Below are 21,148 nucleotides of genomic sequence, written 5' to 3'. Positions count from 1 at the left end.
TTACATTCATGATTTGGACATCAAATGGGCCAAGTAATCACCATTCTCATGTAGACTCGGCTTTTTTCTTCTGATTTATAGCACAAGAATGGATCGCTATCCCGGACACGCTTCCCATAGTCTGTGTCACCACAGGTTACTCAGACTCTTTGCTTGTTTGATCGTTGGTTAGCATGTGTGTGTGTGTGTTTATTACCTTCTCGTGTCTATTTATAGACAGAGAAGGTATTAGAGTTGAAAACCAATATGCTGCTGTCAAGAACTTCCGTCTGTCAAGACTTCCGTCTGTCAAGATCCGTTGACGGCATGCCATTGTGATGGGTCATATCATAAACTGGTGGGGGTGTTCATGGCTCAGGTTGAGGTGTGGGAGAACGATTTTGAGCTATGACAAAAATCAAAAGGGACTTAGCGGCATAGCCACAGTGTTAAGCCTTTCTCCAAGGTTTCTTAGTTGACTACAATCTATTACAGACTACTGAGCTGACGTTAGGGGTACTCACTTTGTGTTTGCTCACTCTGTGAGCGCTAGTGTTTGGTACTGAGTTGCGTGGATATCCCCTCATGGCCTCACGTGATCTGGGCCTGTTGCATAATCTGCAGAGATGATCATATGCCTCCGAGTCTGAAAACTGTCATTGTGTAAGCCTGTCGGCATTTTCCTTGCATTTTTTCTCATTTAATTTTGCAAAATATCGGCGAGTACCTCAATATTTCAAGATAACCCTTTCTTCCCAATCGTTTCCTGGAGTTTCAGAGTCATATGAACGAAAATGAGTGAAAGTTTTAGACAGGAAAATCGGACGTCGGCCATGTTCAATGTTTACAGTACAATCAGAAGTTTAAGTGGAGGAATTAATCAACAAACACAGGAGTGTTCATGATGCCCGCCCTCTAGAGGCAGACCCTCCTATATGAAGTACCACATTTGATGCTTGTGGAAAGCTTGACCACACAATGGAGCATTTAAACTTTTAGAAAATGACAAACTGAATAAGAGGGTATTCAGAAAATGTCAAATACTGAAAAAAAATGCGCAAATATTCAAAATAAACAGGTTAACTGATTGGTTAGCTATAAAAAACAATGAAAATGTTTATGATCAAAAGTTTTTGAGATGCGCACATTTTAACAAATACAGAAATTATTAACATTATAAATATAAGACCAAACTATTTTTTCAGGGATGGGACAGGTTGGAAATGAGGGGTGAGAGACAAAGGCACTCCTATTGCTGCATGTGGATGCAGCCACACCATTTCATTTACAGCATACTTATTCACTGTGTTGTGTTCAAGTTCCATATTGTACTGACTGTCATACAAGGATAACATAAGCAAATCAAATCAAATTAGAAAAGGATCAATGCTGTTGTGTGGATTTTGCTGAACATGGCTGATATTTCGCCCTATATATTGGTATCCAGCAAAGGCATATTTTGATGTAAAGTCAAAATTAACACTACATTGCTGACAATATATTTTACCGTTTCTGCATGAATTTTTCTTTTTTAAATTATAGTATATTAGTACTTCAAACAGATTAACAGTTATCGTAATGTCAACCCATAATTTTACATCACAAAGACTGTAATTCTGCCAATTTTTTTGTTTTTCAGTCATTTTATAAATTTTGCACTGCACAAGATGATTGAACAAATTGCAATGTTTAAATTTGTAAACTCAAAGAATAAAAATCCTTTGGTCACAAATTAAATTATTTTTGAAAAGAAATTTACTCTTAAACACTTTTAGCATATATTCTTTACACGGTCATGTATTTCAAGGAAAATATGCCTATTAAAAACAGTAATTTCTTCACTTTCAATTTTTTTTCAATACTATGACAATTATCAGCCATGAGGTTATACAAACACAAGACCAGATAGGCGTTTTTCATCATTTCCACAGGACTCTTTGGAAAATCCATTAAAAACAGTTAAAAGTGACTGGAAATGATCACTTGGTATACATTTAATGTACAGAAGCCAGGTTGTGTATTTCACATGCACTCAGGTCAGTAAGGAAGTGCGTCATTACTATTTTGGACTGTTAATTCTTATTTCTGAATTGTTTAACTTTTTTCCACATTGAACTATCTTTAGGCAGTTTATACAGTAGCTTAGAATTTTTTTGATTGATGTATTTAATCATCTTTTGGGTTCTTTGGGTCCATATCCCACCTCATGCCCCTACATCATCAACTATTTACCAACAACTCCATGCCAACAACCATTACCTGACCTGGCCACACATTAGAGAAGGTACAGCGTCATTGACGGTATTTATTTGTTACATATGGTTTGTTCAATATATACAATAAAGGATCATCTGTCAATAAAAAAGCTATGATTTTGTGTGCTTATAGACCTTTCCCGGTTATCCCACAATGCATTGCTGTGGCTGTATCAAACATCATGTATCTAAACAACAAAAGCATACTGATTTTGTGTTGTACAACGGTTTGTTATACAAGAATTACACAAATTTGCAATGCCAAAAAATGTCTCGTGCATTTTTCATCCCTTGGCGACGAAAATTTAGGCCAGTGTGTAACCTGCCATAGTGTTCTATGACTAACATACCCTGCATATACCCTACGGCTAAAAAGTTCTATGAGTAACGTACGCTTTGTATACCCTAGTGCGCACTGCATCACGGAACTGGTACAAGAGCTATTTGTTTACAAGCACATTTAACGTAATTAAAAACCAATATACACAATAAAGCAGGCCCATTCCTTTGCTATGAGGAGTAAATACTTCAGTGTCCACCACTCTTAAGTACTCGCAGTCGTTCCTTGATTGCAAATTTATTTTATCCACGTGGACCTATGTTGTTTATGTTCATATGGACACCATGTTCATGGGTGTTGTTTTCCAAAAAGTCGAATTTACGTCAAGAGTTTTGGATGCAATGTGTGATTGACGACGCATTTAGATTCTACAAGGATTGTGCAACGATAGCGAAGTAAGTTATAGACACTCCGACCACCTGTAAAAGAAATAGACATGATAAAATGCAAAATTGTTCGACATCCAATCTTAGAGGAATTAATTTCCGATTTTCAAAATAAAAACCCATAAAAACGAGAAGTCAGCATTCTCAACGTACTAAAATGAGTCCGCAAATGACAAGTTAAAGGAACTTCAGTGGATTTTGAGTGTCGAAGTTTCTGACTCACGATAGGCGCTATGTCAAGTTATTTGTCATACGATGGTAGTTTAGATTACTTTCACAACATCAGTAAGTGAGAAATGTGGGCGTGGCTTCAGCATAACCTTATAACATGTCTCACACAGTATACCTCTAGAATGTTTATAGCATAAAATGTAATGTACAACACAACAGGCGGACGCAATGACATTGCAAAATGGACCCTATTCGTCTAAAATTGTCCTTTCCAGAACAAACTCTTCAGCAATGAATCAGTGGTTCAAAACTCCAGAAATTGACGAGGCAAATCAAATTTATAAGTTGTGCTTGGTTTTTCTTTTAGCTGGCATTACGAGCTTTTTCCATAACATACTCAACGCGTAATTGTATCACCCTGAACATGTTGAATGCGCTTCGCGGATAATTTGTGGACGCTTTACATTACTTTTCTTGTCTGTTGTTTGTATAAACTCACTTTGAAATCTACACGGTAATTCAAATTTCACTGTCCTGTTTCTGTGAAAATCGGAAATCCATTTTTTCCCTTTGATGATATGAAGATTGCATTCATATTAAATATCAAATATCGATTAGATCTAATCTGGAGATCTCATTCAAATCCTAAAATTTGAACAGCCCCCCCCCCCCCCCCCCCACCATTCTGAATCTTGATTACGAAAGAGAATGGTTTAAAGTTTCCTTTGGGAAAGTTTGAGCCATCATTTTATCAACCGCTTATTGATTCGAATCGGAATGATAACAACATAGCTAACCTGGTTATGAACAAATCATGATTAACTATTTCATTTCGAATTATGGCATTCATAATTATAAAGCCTACTGTTTCTTTACACTTACCGTGAGTGTGAAATTCTTCGTCAAATATATTAAATTCCACAGGGTAAATGCTATGGGCTTTCCATTTAATTTGGACAGAAACATCTCCACCTGTGAGTGGTAATAACTTTGATTAGTAAGCCATCGCGACACACCCTTCCCAACACCATCATTCATTCATTGCACAACGATATTCTTTTAAGCAAAGGAACGAGGAAAATTGCTTTCTGTTCAGTCGGAAAAGGGTGTGCTGTCTGCCCATATACATCGGATTTTGTTGTTGTTGTTGTTGTTGTTGTAATTGTTGTTGTTGTTGTATTATATTTTATTTATTTAAGTGTCCTATGTTGACTTATTCACCATTTAAATAAATTACAGATAATAACACAAATAACTTCAAGTACAAAGTAACGATATCTGTTACGTTTCATGCATCCTGCAGTCTTCAGAAAGAAGAAGCAAAGCATGAAACAAGAAACTTAAGTAACAGATATCGTTACTTTGTACTTTTGTTATTATTTATAACGCTCTGCTTTAGCACCGAGCACTGTAATTTCCCACGAGGACATCTGTATACTTCGAGGTATATAATATATATATATATATATATATATATATATATATATATATATATATATATATATATATATATCATATATCATATATATCATATATCATATATATGAATTAGGACATTTGTGTGTATATATGCATGTGTATCTGTGTGTGTGTGTGTGTGTGTGTGTGTGTGTGTATTTACACTACGAGGTACCTGAGCAATTCTGCTGCTGATTTCCTTGTCACGATTCATTGGTATGTCATATATATAATTCACAGCATCGTGGGCCTAGTAAAGAAGCAGTAAATAGTGCAATGAATAAGATGACAAGTAATCAATCAGACGGAAACTAATATCGATCGGGCTTTGAATCCATTTAACGCCGACGTGTCATTTACGGGTAATTTCCTGACTCTAATGCAAGGCTTGATTGATGTAAAATGCCTTGCAAAATAATTGACCTGCTATTGACTATTCAAAACTTGTCATATTTCTAGACCTTGAATTCGAAATAGATCAAAGTCGTTCATAAATATTTGCTATAGAAAGATTGCCGAAAGCACTGCCGTGGCAGATAGAATTATTTGCTTAAACTGTGTAATTGATGGTGGCTAATATATATAGCGGTTTTTAATTACTTGGTGGGGTTTGCTAAGAGACAATAGTAAGTTGTTTTGCTACATTGACGTGGGAGTAAGGCGAAAACATGATACAAGAAATCAATACTGAGAAAATAGTGATGTACTATTTAAACAGTTTTGAATATCATGAAAACACACGAAGTCAGTTGTACAACCTATCTGGTTCGTTTCGTTTCAAGAACTATAAGTATTTGATATTCCTTTGGTAAAAGATTTGAAAAGGTATGCATTTCTCTGTGCCAGTGAATGTTGTAATTTCAAACCCTGAAAACTCTTTTCTTCTTTATAATATCGAGAGGTTTTAAAATAACTTATTGTGCTCGTTATATCCAGTTAGCATGTATCACTGGGTTTTACCTGAAAAAGTCGTTTAAACGTCACCCTTGAAAAAGGTGGTAAACGTACACACGTCTTAAATTACGGAATTCTGCCAGTTTAGTTATAAATCAGTTCAATGCAATCTCTCTTGTGCTACACAAATACTAACAAACAGAGTATGGTATGCTACATCAAGATAAATTGCAATACAGCAAGAGAAAAAATAGTAAACAATCACCGTTAATATCGTGCGCGATTGCGGCGATCTATCAGTCCTTCAAAAACGCTTTTCGTCGGTGTAGCACATAAGAATGTATAAAGAAAACCAGCTTTGTTACAAATACAGATACCTACAAGAGCCGGTCCTATTCTGCTATAACACAAATTTACTTTAACAGACGCTGTTTATATGTCATAGTGTAGTATCAGGCCACATCAAGGAAGCTATATAACGGATGAAACCTGCTTTAGTCATGTACTCTTCAACTTTTGAACAGAAACTTATCTGAACTTTGAAGAACCTAGAATGATATCCGCGTAATTGCTACAGTAAGATATATGGACAGTTCTACAGATAATTTAACGATGGTTTCTAGTATTCGAGATTACTTACAGCGCCGAGCAAGAAACGTTTGTTGATTCCAAAATAATGTCTTCAGTGTTTTCCGAGTAATTACAGTATATTCATCGCGAATCGCAACTAACGACTAAAAATCTTCTTGTCACTAAGTGAATCATGTACACGCATATGACTTTGAACGGTTACAATAAACAAATAAATGAACAATAAAAACAATACACAAATCCCTAACTCCTTGTCGCCATCCCGGTCTCGTCATTTGTGAAGTGATCATTTCTCCACACTCACAGAACAGTTTGACCTTTGACACCATTGATAAACGCCACAACCTATACTATGGCCTTACAAAACCTACCTGTTCGTTCACGGCGGCTGCAGTCCAGGACAGTACGCCCATGTATAAGGTAGCACTACCAAACCACATCACAAAGATGATTATTGATGACATTTCATTAGTGGTGTTTGAAAATGCCAATACATAGCATGTGCACCACGTTAACGGTAGGTTGATGGCTACAGAAATCAGATTAAAAAAACCAAAGATTTCATCGCACAGTAGGACGACCTTGCTCAAATGTTGATGTTGCATACGGAATGTCTCAAGATCACCTTGAAAATTCACCCCAGGCTTGATTTTGGAGCGCAAAGATTTATTAAGTTTCTCGAATTGTTTTGAAATCAGCGTGCTGAGAAACACAAAGAATAGTAACGGTAAGATCCAAGCGCCAGTATGGAAAAACGAAAATATCATGAATATTGGAAATGTTTCCTTCGGAAATGGGGCACGGACCAAACTAGTCAGATTAAGACTGGTTTCCATCGGGCCAGCGAAAAAGAAGATGATGCTAAAGTCATACAATATAACACCTGCTATACCAATCACAGTCATTACCATAACTGTTCGCGTCAACCACTTCTTATCGACGTCCAATCCCAGAGCTCTACTTTCCGTGTTTTGGCAATACCTTTCCCAATACTCAACATCCGTCGGAGTTTTTGCTCATTACCGCACATCGCCAGGCACAAACTCACATTTAATGCGCATTGCAAAAGCCATGAAGATACTATAGCTTTTAGCAAAATTACAGCAAGGGTGTCATCCAGTGGCAAAATGGTGGATACGAATCGGAAGAAATCGAACCAAGTCAACAGTAAAATGAAGATGTTGTGCATACGCCAGATATACACCTTCCTTGTTGTCGTCGAACTTCTGGTTTCGCCTTTCCTGTGTAATAGACCAAACGCTCCCATAGCGGTCAAGAAAATACCTAAACTACGGTGAACTTGACCGGGTCTGTAACTTTCAACTTCATCATCAGGTGTCGACGAACCGGGCAGCCCAGACTGCTCAGAAGAGGTGTCCTCGGAAAGTTCAACATAAGTTATTTGCGGATCATTTTCTCGAGAATTTACAGTATGTTGCTCTTCTCTGCTCAGGAAACTTGGAGGTTCACTGGTGTCGCGTTCGAGAACTTGAATTAATTTTGTAGGCATGGTAACAGTGACTATAATCTGTCCTTGTTACTTGGAAAAGACAAGTTGTCGTGGTTGCAGTAAATTTTTCATCGAAGGATACTTTTACCTTTAAGCCCCGGCTTTAAGCACCTTATGAGGACTGAGGGGTTGCTACCCAGCCAATCGGGTTTACAATTTGTTCAGATCGATTGATATTTTCTTAGAATCTCACGTGGACAATAAGCTTGATGTTTATTACATTTATCTCTTATGTCATTTTTTGTTTGAATTGATCACATACAAAGAGAAACAGTTCGGTTTCAGTTTGGACTGAAAAGAACTTGTCAATGTCGTCGTCTATTTAACACAAAACGTGACATACACATATCACCCATAAGTGATGTGCTAATTGTTGTCTCATACTCTCTTTTCATACAGTTGTCCCAGATGTAACTGCAGCGAATGCGTGCTCATTATGAATAAGCTTATTCATGGCATGTCTGTGCATAATGTGATCGCAGGCTATCATCCTTACAAACACAGATGAAATTAACTAAGATCCGACACCTTGAAATGAACATCTTGAACGAAGTGAAGTAAAATGTTAAAAATCAAACATCTCACAGTTAACACATACATGTATATCTTACGAAGCTTAAAATGCTAAGTTTGAGGGCGTAAAATGTTCATAAGCTATCATTTTCAAAACGAAGCCATTCAAAGTAAGATTGATGATCGGGCAAAATTTTGGTTTGTTCCTCTTCCCCTCTTCTTAAATGGTGTATTCCAAATTGTTTTCTGGCGTAAGGATGCGCTGATGCGTTGTTTCGTTTATCTTTAGGCATTATCCATCGAAAATGAGTTCCACCGAAACATAGGAAAAGGAGAACGGGGCATAGATGTATTACATCACCAAGATAGAGAATCTATATTGTAAGCGTTGTACCCTGGGTGATTTTACTGTGAAATGTATTGGTAATGCCGGTGGGGTTTATAGTGCATAGGTCCTGAATACTGGACACTGATTGTATCTGGAACTGGCACTTCTGATACACCATTCTTTATAACAAACGAACATGTATTCCTCTGCGATAAATGATCAGATTTAAAAAGTAATTAGCAAATGACCTGGTTGTGAGGACAAAAGAAAGTCTTTCTTAGTTAACGCGACATATTTTTTCGAATGTGCCTCTACTTGTAAACGAAACGAAAACATTACAACGTATTCGAAGGATCAGATGAGATTTCTTGTCTACACGGAGTATTTTGATTTATATTTTCTTTGTCTCCACAGCGATCCAAACTGATGAAAATTCTGTCTAAAACGAAACAGCCACAAACGCCATGCAAGGTATCACTCTGCTAAACTGAGTGAGTTTCTTAAAGACTCCGAAATACGAAACCGAGATTGTGTCAAATTACGCTAACAATATGTATTTACCATGCAGGGAACTGTCTCCAAATGCATTTTTCATACTAATAGAAAGTGGTATTGGATTTCTGTAAAATGTGTAAACAGAAATTTTACTTACAGTAAAGTGGTTGACTTTTGAAACTGGCGACTTGACATTTTTCGTAATAGGTTGAAGCTTTGAGCAAGATAAGATCCGAAAACCTGGCTGCAGTTGTCTGTCCGTGATATTAATAAAGGCAATTTGGTTTCAACAATTGTCTCATGCGTCACATGGTAGCGACAATGCAAAGGTTTCAGAGTAATATAATTACAAACATTACAAAACACTACTTCTGCAGTGACGAGAAGCTAATTCGGTTATCGACTTCAGTCACTGATTCGACCTCAACGCCAGTCTGCCAATACATGAGTACTGTCTTCGCCCCACATCATAGAGACTGACGAATGACGCATGGTGACTTGCCGGGGAAGGCGATATTTTGGCATAGAGTGTCTATGATCGTAAAATACCCAAGTTTAATGTATGTCAAAGTTAACGTTGATTGACATGTTGATAGACCCTGTTATGAAAATGAGATTGTAATGATGGTAATTTGATGAAGTTGCTTTGATTTCATTGCCTCCAACAGTGAAGCTTTGTTTCCATTTCTGAAGATTCAAAAGACCCGTGATAGAAACAGTGCCTCATCCATGGGGGAAATATCTGTTTGATCTCACTCAATTTTGTCGTAAATGTCAATTTTGTTACAAAAGCCTCAGATAATGATGAATGACGTCATTAAAAGCTTTTTTCAAGGAATTAATAAAATACTAATAAGATTAATCATTCCAGTGTTGATCCATTTACTTTCGTCATAGAAACCACTTTAATGTACTCGTCGTTCCGCAGCTTTGTAAATATCTACTATTTTGTGCTAGCTGTCTTGCCACGGTTCGCGGGTCAGTCTTATCGCTTTATCAAAGAGACGTCGAATCAAACATGAAAGTTGGATCTGTAGACTTTATCGCAGAAGACCATGGCATGGAACGTCCGGCGTCGGTAGATGAGTATTACATAGGAAAGGAAGGGGGCGAACCGCGGCGATCAAGAACATCACCTCCAAATAATGGCACAGAAGGTATTGCAGTCGGTGACATTATACTGTACCGTGCTATGAAAATAATGTACACCACTATGGCCGTGTTTGGTTTGTATTATATGCCAGCTGAACACCAACAAAGCCGACAGAAAAGATGGATTTGGAAATTGATAAACGGAAGAAACTTCTGCTTCTTGGTGACACTAATGTCATGGTTTGGCGTTTTGCGATTCATACACGTTCCGTTTGTACACCAGAAGCCGGGCAACCCGAACTTCGTCATCAAACTAGTGTGTCTTCTATGGTTCATACAGTGTGCCTGCAATACGACGGTGTGTTTTGTAGCCTGTTCTCGATCTCTGGGACTGCATACGTTTTTCAGAAATTGGCAGGAATTTTGTCAAAGTGAACAAAGTATTAGCCTAGGATTGACATTCCCAGAACAGAAGGTGAAAAAGAAAGTTATTGCTGGAGTTGTAATCTGCCTATGTATCGTAATCGGTTGTGCGTTATATGTAATCGTCTTACTATTTGGTGAACTTGGGTCGTCAGAATCTGACATCGCATTTAGTCTAGAGCCGTTTGGAAGTAACTTGCCCAACTACGCATTGTTTGTCGTTCCCAACAATATCCTGAGCCAGGCAGCCTTTTTATTTCCAGCGCTTCATTTCATTCTAATTTGCAAATTCTTGTCAAGTCAGTTTGATGCAATAACATCGTCACTGTCAAAGCAAATTGGGCGGGACGGTAGCTTTACAGGGGATCTTGAAGCAATTCGACAGGAACACCAACGCTTGTGCAACATCACCGCAGATGCAGACAGGATATTTTCCCCATTCATCATGGTGACTATGACCACAGGTTTGGTGGTTGGAATGTTTACCCTCTATCAGCTCTTCAAGATGTATGACGAGCTAAATATCGTCACGATGATTTTCTTCGGATACTGGTTTGTATGCATGGCAGTCTACTTGGCGTTCATCTCATGTTCTGCGGGAACTCTCCACGATAAGGTAATGCATCCAATCACGAACATCCGTCTGGCTGTTTGTGTTTCAACTTCATCTCGAAAAACAATAATGTCGCTATACAGTTTAAGTTATATCAAAATACTACTCTGCAAGGCACCTAAGTTAAATGTACAAAACTGATAAATCTGTCAAAACAGCCCCCCCGAAGTTACATGGATTTCTGTCAATGTAAAATCCTGCTCATTTGACGGTTTATGTCCGACGATACTCTTTGAATCTTTTTAGATGACCATTGCCATGTGAGCCGTTGTTACATTTGTTACTGTACATTTCAACTCTGAACTCTTGAAAATAAATGGTCTATCTTTGGAATGTTGTGTTCACTAGAGTTTTACTGTACCAAGCTTAACGTGATGACGAAATTGCGGTAAGTATATCCTGAGCAATAACTTACATTTGACCAGGAAATCACTCACAGTGTTGACACCATTTTATTCTGATGTGGCTATTTCAGATCCAAGCTCCGCTGTTCTATCTGCATGACGTGTCCCTTAGAGATGTTAATAGCTCTGATCTTTCCACTCAGGTGCGTACACTTGGCGGACAAAATAATTCACACCTTGGAATTTCAACAAAACTCACGTTTCCAACCCATGCTGCTCACTACACGACAAAAGTCAAGGTTATACATGTTCGAAAGTATTTGCAGTAGATCGATATACAAACGTATGACTGCTATGATACACACATGGCGACTCAGACAGTAGCAATAGTAGGATCCATTGGGGCTAAAATAATAATTTTTTTTTCTAAATACAAAGAAGAATCAGACGCATGTTTAACAGTGAATTTGTCACTGTATCAAAATACTTACTTTTTTGCATTTTGCAGCTCACAACATTTCTCTTGAAACTCCACGACAACTACGCTGGATTTACATTTTGGGGATTGTTCTACATCAGCAAGGAATTCATGATCACAGTAAGTACGTCATTTGACGTTTGCCTTGGATGAAATAGATGAAATGACGGATTTTTACCTTTGCTTGATCTTTTTTCCCCCGGACCTACTTTTGATTAGAGCGATACAGCGACAGGATCATCTTAGAGACACGTACAGTTCATAATATTGTTTATCATCATATCATATCATATCATCTCTCTCTCTCTCTCTCTCTCTCTTCTCTCTCTCTCTCTCTCTCTCTCTCTCTCTCTCTCTCTCTCTCTCTCTCTCTCTCTCTCTCTCTCTCAAATTTCAAATTTACCCTTTTGCAGGTCGCTGGAGCCTTCATCACCTACTTCGTATTGCTCACTCAGACATTTTGAAAACAGGAGTGATGGTTTTGACAAAGCTAATGGTGTGTATGTAATTCACCCTTTGCAAGAATTTGTTTTCAAGTGAGATGGGTATTTTGGAAACGATTTGCTATCTTGTTTCATGTCATCAGGTCATGCCTCTTAACTTCTGTATTGTGGTGATGTTCAATTTCGTAAATTTTGACATCGATATATAGCTAACCACTTTGAACAGCAGTATTTAATCGAGATTTTTTGCTGAGTTTATTGCTGTTGTACGATTTATTCGAAATGATAGTCTGACTGTAAAGATCTCCTTAGGTTCAATCAAAATAAATACCATAGATTTGTAAAAAAAAGATTTCGCAGTTCTTACACCACATTCTCTGATTCCACGAGGCTTGTTAGTATCTTTTATTTAGGTATATGTGCTTATATGCGTCTTCAACTTTTAATCAAACTTGCCCCAGGGAAAAGTTCAATCACCCTATTTCAAAATCGCGAATATAACAATCGAGGGTCAACGTGCAAAAGTTCAAGATGTCCGCCATGCCTGTTAACTGTCTTGGGAAAGCAAATTTTTACTTTCACAAAATAAGCCAGAGAAAGCTCTAGTTACTCAGTTTCGCTGCATCCCTCTGCACACATACATGCAAGGGGTACATCAAAAAAACATTGTAAACGTTTGAGAGTGCGGCGTACTCTACCTAAACAATCTACCAAGTGTACTTTGAGAATCGATAATGCAGCGCGTTTGGTTTTATCATTTAATGCACATTACCAAGTAAAGTAGATTGTGTGCAGTTGCATAGAAACTTAACTAAATTAAACGTCATTTTGTCGTCATGCCGCTGAGCGTCGTATATTTCGAGGCTTACACTCCAACACACCTGCACGTTTCCTTGTGACAAAGGTACACACTTCTAAATTTAGTGGCAATTTTACCCTTTTTGCACCTATTACCGGGATAAAAACGCATCTCAACACATTTACAATTAATCAACGGATGATGGCGCTCTGTAACGACTCTCAGATCAGGCATGTCCACAGAGCCATAGCCTTACATGTAACACGGTGTGTGCAATATGGGTACACCGGTTACGTCAGCCATTTTTTTTTAATTTTGCCCATCACTCTTTTGTTGCTGTAGACTACGATATAAACGGTGTTTCAAAATTTAATCCCATGACTTTGATAGCCAGCGTTATTATTTTGACGTTTCTTTCATGGGAAAACAAGACTGGAATATCTACGTTCAAAAACATTGGAATAATTTAGGTTTAACACAGGTGTTTTCTATTTTCAGTAACAGTAAACAAGCACATTTCATTTTTGTGCAGAATTAATTGCAGTTTTCGCACTTCATCCATCTTTAACACGATTGGAACTAAGTTGGGTTAATTGGATGGTGAAGTAATGTCGATTTAATCTGCAAATGTAACCTCATCTACTTCTTTTTTAAGTTACACACTCGTTTTTATGATTAATTTGTGATATTACAACATTCAGCTATAGGGTTCCTAACACTTTTGAGAAATTTGAAAAAATATGAAAATCCAACTATCCCAAATTAGTTCCAATAGTGTTCTTTATAGCCGGTAACTCAATTGATGTAAAATATCAATCTATTGTCCTTCAGAAAACGAGTTTAGTTTTCATACAATTTCCATTAATAAAGAAATAGTTTCCAATGGTGAAGAAATTGTGATCCTTTCAATTTTTTTCCGAAACGCTCAGTACTGCCTTCGCAGTAATGTTTTCAAGATCCAAAGTTGGGAAGATCAAGAGTTAATTTGTACTTTGACGATCTCTTTTCAAAATAGTCACTGTGACCGCAGCACTGCACATGTGCAAGGTCAAAAAATACATTTTTTGTTTTGCCATGCCAAATGGAAAATTGCAAAGTAGGCAATAAATATCATTTTTTGATATCTTGGTTTACTGTTATTTTGAGCACCTACAAGTATAATCTACTTTGGTGAGAATTTGACTTCAACTTGGCCATGGATGCATGTAGCTGAAGCAATATTACGGTGCATGCTATTAATGCATTGCGGTGGTGCAGACTTAGAATGTTTGTTTTGAGTTGAACAGAAACAGATGCGTCAACATCTCGCAAAGTTGTAATCTGCTGCTCGTCCCCACATGAACATGAAGTCAATCAATTCCGTGTTATATCAGTGATATCCATCGCAAATCCTTGTAAACCGGCAAGATATGTTGTTGATGAAGTGCGCTGGAGGTCATTTCGCCAACAACGTCTTACCAACGAGTGAGACTTTCTCCAAGACTGGGACAGATAAAAATCAAAACAATAAAGTCAAGAAATAAATTTCAGCAGACAGTCACGTTTAGGGTAGGCTGTCGCGTAGATTGTGGTGAACGCGATTGCTCGGCCAGCCAATAACTTCTGCCGAAATCTATCAACGAATGTACGTTGAAAATATTTGATTGCCCTCCTCCTAGTTCAATCATAAGAATTTGAGTTACCCCCTCACAGCTTTTGATTGTTTGAGTGCCCCCTCAATTCTTCCGACCCTGTCCCCCACCCGTAAAATATGACGGCTCTAGGCAACGTTCAACCTGTGACTACTTTGACCTAGCAGGTTTCAACCCTTGACCGGCTTTATTACAGCTTGCGTCATCATTTCAACTTCACAACCGCCTATATACGCGACATTGACGACTTCAGTCTATGTAGGTTTTGTGAAACACTCATTTTTCTCACAATGCCGAAAAGGGTACCGGTCTCAATCGTCGCCAACATATTCCTACTGATTGCATTCATACAGTCCATCGCCTATGGAAGTCTTTACGATCCCCACGTTTTTCCAACTCACGGACCGTTCATGGAAGGCTGGTACTGCCGACTTATCGATGGACACATAAAACAGTCGTTTGGTGTGTTGTTCGGCTCCGTATCACCAAAATCTGGTACACCATTGAAATATCCGTCAATTTACGTTGGTATTATCCGATCTAACGGAGGTCGGGAAAGCATGCGGTCTTTCAATGCGTTTCCCGACTCTTCAGACATCGTCATCGCAGGGAAAGGCGGAACACCAATAGAGGTAAATCCGGACATGAAGAGTCCACCTAACTTTACTTGGACGTCTAAGCGACACGGCTATTTCAAAGTCACTCCCAATGACACAGTCTTTGACTTCACCATCTCGGACATCAGGTTTCGGGGAAATCTTGGTCCTCCTTTGCCGTGGGACCAAGAGGGAAAAGGTAAGCAGGAACCTCAATTCAGCCCTGGGAATATTAGAACAGCAGTTTATGTCATCCGTTGACCTTTCGTTTGTTCTTGCTTTTCTGTCTCATTGTCTGGTGCAGACAGTCATACGCATGGTTGCATATATCGCACAAAGTTAAGGGGTGAGTGGCTTGGGGGAATTACAAGCATTACTTCGATCCCGCCTCCACCCGAAAGGGCAGAAGTCAAAAGATTCCCAAAACATCTTGCTTACAGGTGGTTGGAAGTTAAAACGACTGGCAGGTTTTTGAACAGCAAACATATCAGATCAAAATTTGATTGAATATTACGCATACACAGTTTCTGTAGAGTATATAAAAGTTATGGAATACGGTTTGAGAAAATTTACACATATCATCGAAATATGCTAAACGTAAACAATCCCGTCGCAATGACATTGTTTTGACACGACGGGGACAGTGACGGCCAGTCTCCTCTTACTATATATGGTCATGCGCACGTATACATCTTTAACAACACTTTGAACTATTTCTTTTCAACGCCAAGAAAGAGAAAATGCCACCACATGAAATTACCATTTTATCATTGGGAAAATGAAATGGCATTTCTAATATGGAAAGAAACTCCCAAACACACCAAATCCACATATAAAACACAGGTATAGTTGCACCGTCGAAAAAGACTCGCGACGGTATCAATCAATCTGATTAAAATCCGATGCATGTGGATGTGAAGATGGGTCTGTCTTTTACGCTATCCTACTAAAGGCACTGTTCGCGATCCCAGGGATCGAGTTTGTTCTAGTCTATAAGAGGATTATGAAGGTGTGATAGCCTTTTGTTTTCCATCGAAATTGTAATCTTGTGGGTAAATTTTCTGTTGAGACAATCTGGTGTCAACACAGGCCTTTAAGTTCTTTGTTTTTCTGCGGTCCTTCCCTCAGAATTTTCATCAGATTGGGTATCGACGTGCTTTCTATACCAGCTTGCAAATGTGTTCTCTGACATCCTCGGCTCATACACAGGCACTCGTTAGCTGGGCAGTCTGCTAATTAGATCGATTTTCGGCTCGATCTATCAATCCCGCAGTCGGTATGCCCGCCACTGCAACCTAAATACTCACTTAGATTGCAGTGGCGGGCATATCGACTACGGGATCGATAGATCGAGCCGAAAATCGATCTACTTAGCAGACAGCCCAGCTAACGAGTGCCTGTGGGCTCATAGCTGTACCGAGATCCGTCACTGAGTCTGCAGTTGAGCCCTGTTACAACCGATAACGTAGTAATTAACCGATAACGTATCAAATCCGATAATGTAGTAAAAATTTACCGATAACGTTAGTAAATCAACCGATAAGGTAGTAATTTTTCTAACCGATAACGTAGTAAAAATTTACCGATAACGTATCAATGAACCAATAACGGGTTAAATCAACTGATAACGTAGAAAAGTCAACCAATACTTCATCAAAACAACCAATGACGTAGCAATTAACTGATAATATCTGATGAAGCGATTCATGGGGAACGATAAGTCGATCGATTTATAGATAGATATATATTAGATCGGTAGATAGATAGAAAGATAGATAGATAGATAAAAAGGTCGATCAATGTATCGATAGATAAATCGATCACTCAATCGATAGATCGATCGATCTATCGATGTGTGATAGTTGGTCGGTCGGTCGATCGATCAATCGATCGATAGATAAATTAATGTATAGATCGATCGATAGAACGAAGGATTTATCAATTCCATAGAAAAATAGCTCAATCTATAGATCGATCGATCGATTCGATAATTGGTCAATAGATAGATAGAGCTATAGATCGATTTGTTATACATTTATAACATTGTCTCGTACTCAATTTTCTTTTCTTCTATTTATTTTTTCCGTTTAGCGTAAATTGTTACAAATTTATGCAGCAAATCAATCGTGTTTCGACTGTTTACATGGTAGTACGAAGGACAAAGTTGATCTAAATGCTGTTAACTACTGGAATAAGTTTGGGAAGTTGTTTCTAGTCTTGCTATAGTAGTTATACAGTTTACTTCTAGATGGGTAAAATTCAAAGAGATAGTTTAAGTACTGATGAAACAAAGGCAGGGGAATGAGCTGCTGTTGGTTTACACAGAGAACCCTACCGAGAAAGAAAACTATTATGTGTATGTATCGGCTACAATTCAGACAGAAAGTATGGTTGTAATAGCAAGATTAGAAACAACTTTCCAAACCCATTCCAGTAGTGTAGCAACATTTAGAAGTTAGTCGTTCGTGCTGCAACAAAAGTTGTACAGGCAAGTCATGGGAATACTTTGCTTCGCATAAAAATGTGATTATCACAAAACAGTTTTTTAACAAAGTAATCGGACCAGCTACAAAACGGAAGACCTTTTTTCCTTCGGGACTGTTTTTTGGCTCTAGCAGACCAATTGCAATACCGCAATCACCGACAGCCAACATCGCAAATTTCGCACACATATTGGATACGTCACCGATAGAAGTAACTGCGTATTAGTGATTAACCAAAGAATATTAATGATTTATTCGTACAATTGACGATTTTTCATGTTATTGAAAATCTCCATCGGGTGTATTTGAAAAAGGTAAGCATATCAGTGATTAATATGCAGGAACCTAATATAAATGTATGAGTGAACTCTGGTTTAAGCGGTTTTTTTTTCTATCAGCACTATACTATGTACGACTACTCAATAATTTTGCGATGTCTTCGTAATCCTACTTCAAATAAGATGTGACTTGACGTGAATCACGACAGAAAGGATAAAAAGGAAAGAAAAAGCAATATGTTGTCTACAAAATCTGTTGACTTGGCTTGCTTACAGGAGTAACTTGCAAAATTAATGAACTTTGATTATAAGGAATTTAATTGAACAATGAGTCCAGTCAGTCCCAGAATGAGAGTTACATTGTAAAGACTTATTGTCATTTTGATATACTGACGTTGTAAGTAACGAAATTTTATAATCGGTCATGTTGAAAACTTTTTTCCAAGTCCCCCGTACTTAGAAAGTGTGTCGATAAAGACACTCACATGTGTGTTGTATCTTTAATTCATCCTGCAGGAATACTTATTAATTATTTTGCATTTCCCTAATTGATGAAATTCGATTCGTGATGTCTGAGTAATATCACGAAAACAGTATACTCCAAGTATATATAACTCTGAAGGTATAACTGATTGATTTTGAAAAAAAATGAAAGCTACAACTCTCATTTATATTCAGTTAGTTTCCATTTATTAACACTTTATTGGTCGATTGATAATTTATTTGTTAACTTGATGCATTATCAGTTGATTGGAATCTTTACTCTTTGACTTTGCTAGGTTATTGGTTGATTCGATACGTCATCGGTTGATTTGATACACTATCTCTCTATTTATCTATATATATATATATAGATATATAGATAGATAGATAGATATCGTTCTATTAGTCGAGCAATCGAGCAATTCATTCAATCATTCAATCGATAGGAATTTCGATCGATTGATAGATCAGTGCATCGATCCTCGATCGATCGACCAATCTATTGATCAATCGATCGATCTATCGATTGATCAATAGATTGATCGATCGATCGAGGATAGAGCTATCCCTATGAATCTATTGACCCATGAATAACTTGATCCAATACATTATCTGTTGATTTGATACTTAGCGGTAAATTTGTTGATACGTTATCGGTTAGGAAAAATTACTACGTTATCGGTTCGTTACTACGTTATCGGTTGATTTACTACGTTATCGGTAAATTTTTACTACGTTATCGCGTTTGATACGTTATGGGTTGTAACAAGCCCCTGAAGTCATTTCAATTAATATCCTCGAACAGGTCCTGCTGGGTCCTTTGACTTGTTGCCGTTGCCACTGCATTGGTATGTTTACAGTCTGGGGTCGACGGGTGATTATGAATGGACCAATCTCACATCAAACCACACAATCCGAGGTACCGTAGTTGCTCACCAGGAGAAGAACTGGGGCAACGGCTTCCCGCCACGATGGGTTTGGATGCAGGCCTACAACGAAACCGCAGACAGCGCATTTGCCGCTTCGGTCGGCAATGTGGATTTCTCCTTCGCGGACCTGCCAGCCCATCTCATTGGCTACAGAAACTATCGCACAGGTCTAACGCTGAACTTTTTGCCAAGTAATTCGTATATTGTGAAGACAATAAATGGTTGCCATGGAAAAGTGATGTTGACCATCTGGCATTTCCGCTACAAAGTTGTCTTGGAAATGGCAACTGCGCCAAGTACCTTGCAGGAGTGTCTCCCAGGACCGACCGAGGAAGGCTTTGCACCTGTTGCAGTGGAGAGCTACGTTGCTAAAGCCATAGTAACAGTTTACCGATTAACATGGATGGGCTACAAGTTGATCGACAAACAGTATTTAACACAGGCCGCCCTGGAATTTGGTGGAAACTACATCTGCGCAACAAGAAACCCGTGCAAAGTAGACGCCTGCAGTAAGCGCTACATTTGGGGACAGTAGAGGATAAAATTAGTATTAGCTACCGGAAATGTTTATTGTACGATTATTTTGTCGATCTTCAGTCAGTGTCATTCAGTCTTGCTTGCCAGACGCAGGACCTGCGCCTGTGATTTGTCATGAAGTGCGCCATAGGCGGCGATAACCGCAGTTTACAACCTGGGATTACTGCGTTTAGTGATAGGGAAATTTGTAAATTCGAGGGCAAATATACCATTATTGATCGACAAATATCTTTTCCTGAAAAAGTACTCATCAGACAGTTTTCAACTCTGTAAACTGGTTTCTTCATATGAGGAACTTCACATACGCAAATTTTGGGATCAAACTTTTTCAACTTTTACACTTTCTGTTAAAAATCTTACTCTTTAAATTACTGGGCTGAAAACTTTAAATTTTTCTTTGTAGGTACCAAATGAGAATATCATTGAGATTTAATGAAGTCATGGTGAAATTTGCACTTTTATTTTTTAGGTTAAATTTTCTGTTCATGGCAAAAGCATCTTAGAAATGCTCATGTCAAATAGCAAATTAAATTTGGTATGCCAAAGGTGTATTAGTGCTGATTACATGGAAGCCCAGTGTCATTAATTTTGTAAAATCTTAGCAGCAAAACTTTTGTTAATTCTATTCCTGTTTTGCCTTCATTATACTGCCTATGATTATTTCAAGAAATGTTGATGTAACCTGGCTTTGGTAACTGTGGACCAAGTGATAGTTGTCGCAGGGTAAAGCAAAGTACACACCCATCCTTTAGATTGAATGAGCTGGAGATGAAACCCAACAAAATGCAACAAATGCCATCAAAATATTGTTTGAAGAGAAGTATCTTCACATTTCTGGTACGATGAATCCTTTTATTTAGTATTGACTGATCAGAGAATAGGGAATTCAAGACTGCTGCGTGGTGTTGTTCCCTTGAGCATGCACTTCACTCCTAGTTGCTTCAATGTGTAACAGGCAGTGGGTACCTCATTCTGTAATTCTGCTTTTGCATGTTAGATAATGAATTTAATAACAATATCACTCACATAACAGACATAGTTGGATGACAGAATGCGTGTCAGTGGTTGCATGAATATGGCAAGCTAAAAGACCAATGAA

At 38.1% G+C, this 21,148-nt stretch overlaps 2 protein-coding genes and 1 long non-coding RNA gene across 3 annotated transcripts; 2 read left to right on the top strand and 1 right to left on the bottom strand.

The window, feature by feature from the left end:
* Window positions 1-2,286: 2,286 nt before the first annotated feature.
* LOC139149077 (uncharacterized) lies at window positions 2,287-4,948 on the bottom strand. The gene is made up of 3 exons (XR_011556072.1): window positions 4,765-4,948; window positions 4,014-4,103; window positions 2,287-2,993 (listed from the first exon to the last, which is right to left on the bottom strand). It is a non-coding gene; the product is annotated as an uncharacterized lncRNA (long non-coding RNA).
* Window positions 4,949-9,836: 4,888 nt separating this feature from the next.
* Window positions 9,837-14,238, top strand: LOC139150626 (uncharacterized). Its single transcript, XM_070723062.1, has 4 exons — window positions 9,837-11,051; window positions 11,524-11,595; window positions 11,901-11,990; window positions 12,284-14,238. The coding sequence occupies exons 1-4, from the start codon at window positions 9,939-9,941 to the stop codon at window positions 12,332-12,334; spliced, it is 1,326 nt and encodes a 441-aa protein (XP_070579163.1). The 5' UTR covers window positions 9,837-9,938; the 3' UTR covers window positions 12,335-14,238.
* Window positions 14,239-14,916: 678 nt separating this feature from the next.
* LOC139149075 (uncharacterized) lies at window positions 14,917-21,061 on the top strand. The gene is made up of 2 exons (XM_070720612.1): window positions 14,917-15,538; window positions 19,389-21,061. Exons 1-2 carry the CDS (start codon window positions 15,034-15,036, stop codon window positions 20,045-20,047), a joined length of 1,164 nt encoding a protein of 387 aa, XP_070576713.1. The 5' UTR covers window positions 14,917-15,033; the 3' UTR covers window positions 20,048-21,061.
* Window positions 21,062-21,148: the final 87 nt, after the last annotated feature.

The sequence above is a fragment of the Ptychodera flava genome, chromosome 14 (genome assembly GCF_041260155.1).
Source record: "Ptychodera flava strain L36383 chromosome 14, AS_Pfla_20210202, whole genome shotgun sequence".
NCBI lineage: Eukaryota > Metazoa > Hemichordata > Enteropneusta > Ptychoderidae > Ptychodera > Ptychodera flava.
Note: the sequence above shows the minus strand (reverse complement) of the source record. Positions and strands in the feature narration are given on the sequence as shown.

Excerpts from the sequence above, each read along its gene's own strand:
- LOC139149075 (XM_070720612.1), top strand. The coding sequence starts at position 15,034 with ATGCCGAAAAGGGTACCGGTCTCAATCGTCGCCAACATATTCCTACTG. Across the intron at positions 15,539-19,388 it reads GTGGGACCAAGAGGGAAAAG|GTCCTGCTGGGTCCTTTGAC; the intron begins GTAAGCAGGAAC and ends ATCCTCGAACAG.
- LOC139150626 (XM_070723062.1), top strand. The coding sequence starts at position 9,939 with ATGAAAGTTGGATCTGTAGACTTTATCGCAGAAGACCATGGCATGGAA. Across the intron at positions 11,596-11,900 it reads GCTCTGATCTTTCCACTCAG|CTCACAACATTTCTCTTGAA; the intron begins GTGCGTACACTT and ends TGCATTTTGCAG. Across the intron at positions 11,991-12,283 it reads GCAAGGAATTCATGATCACA|GTCGCTGGAGCCTTCATCAC; the intron begins GTAAGTACGTCA and ends ACCCTTTTGCAG.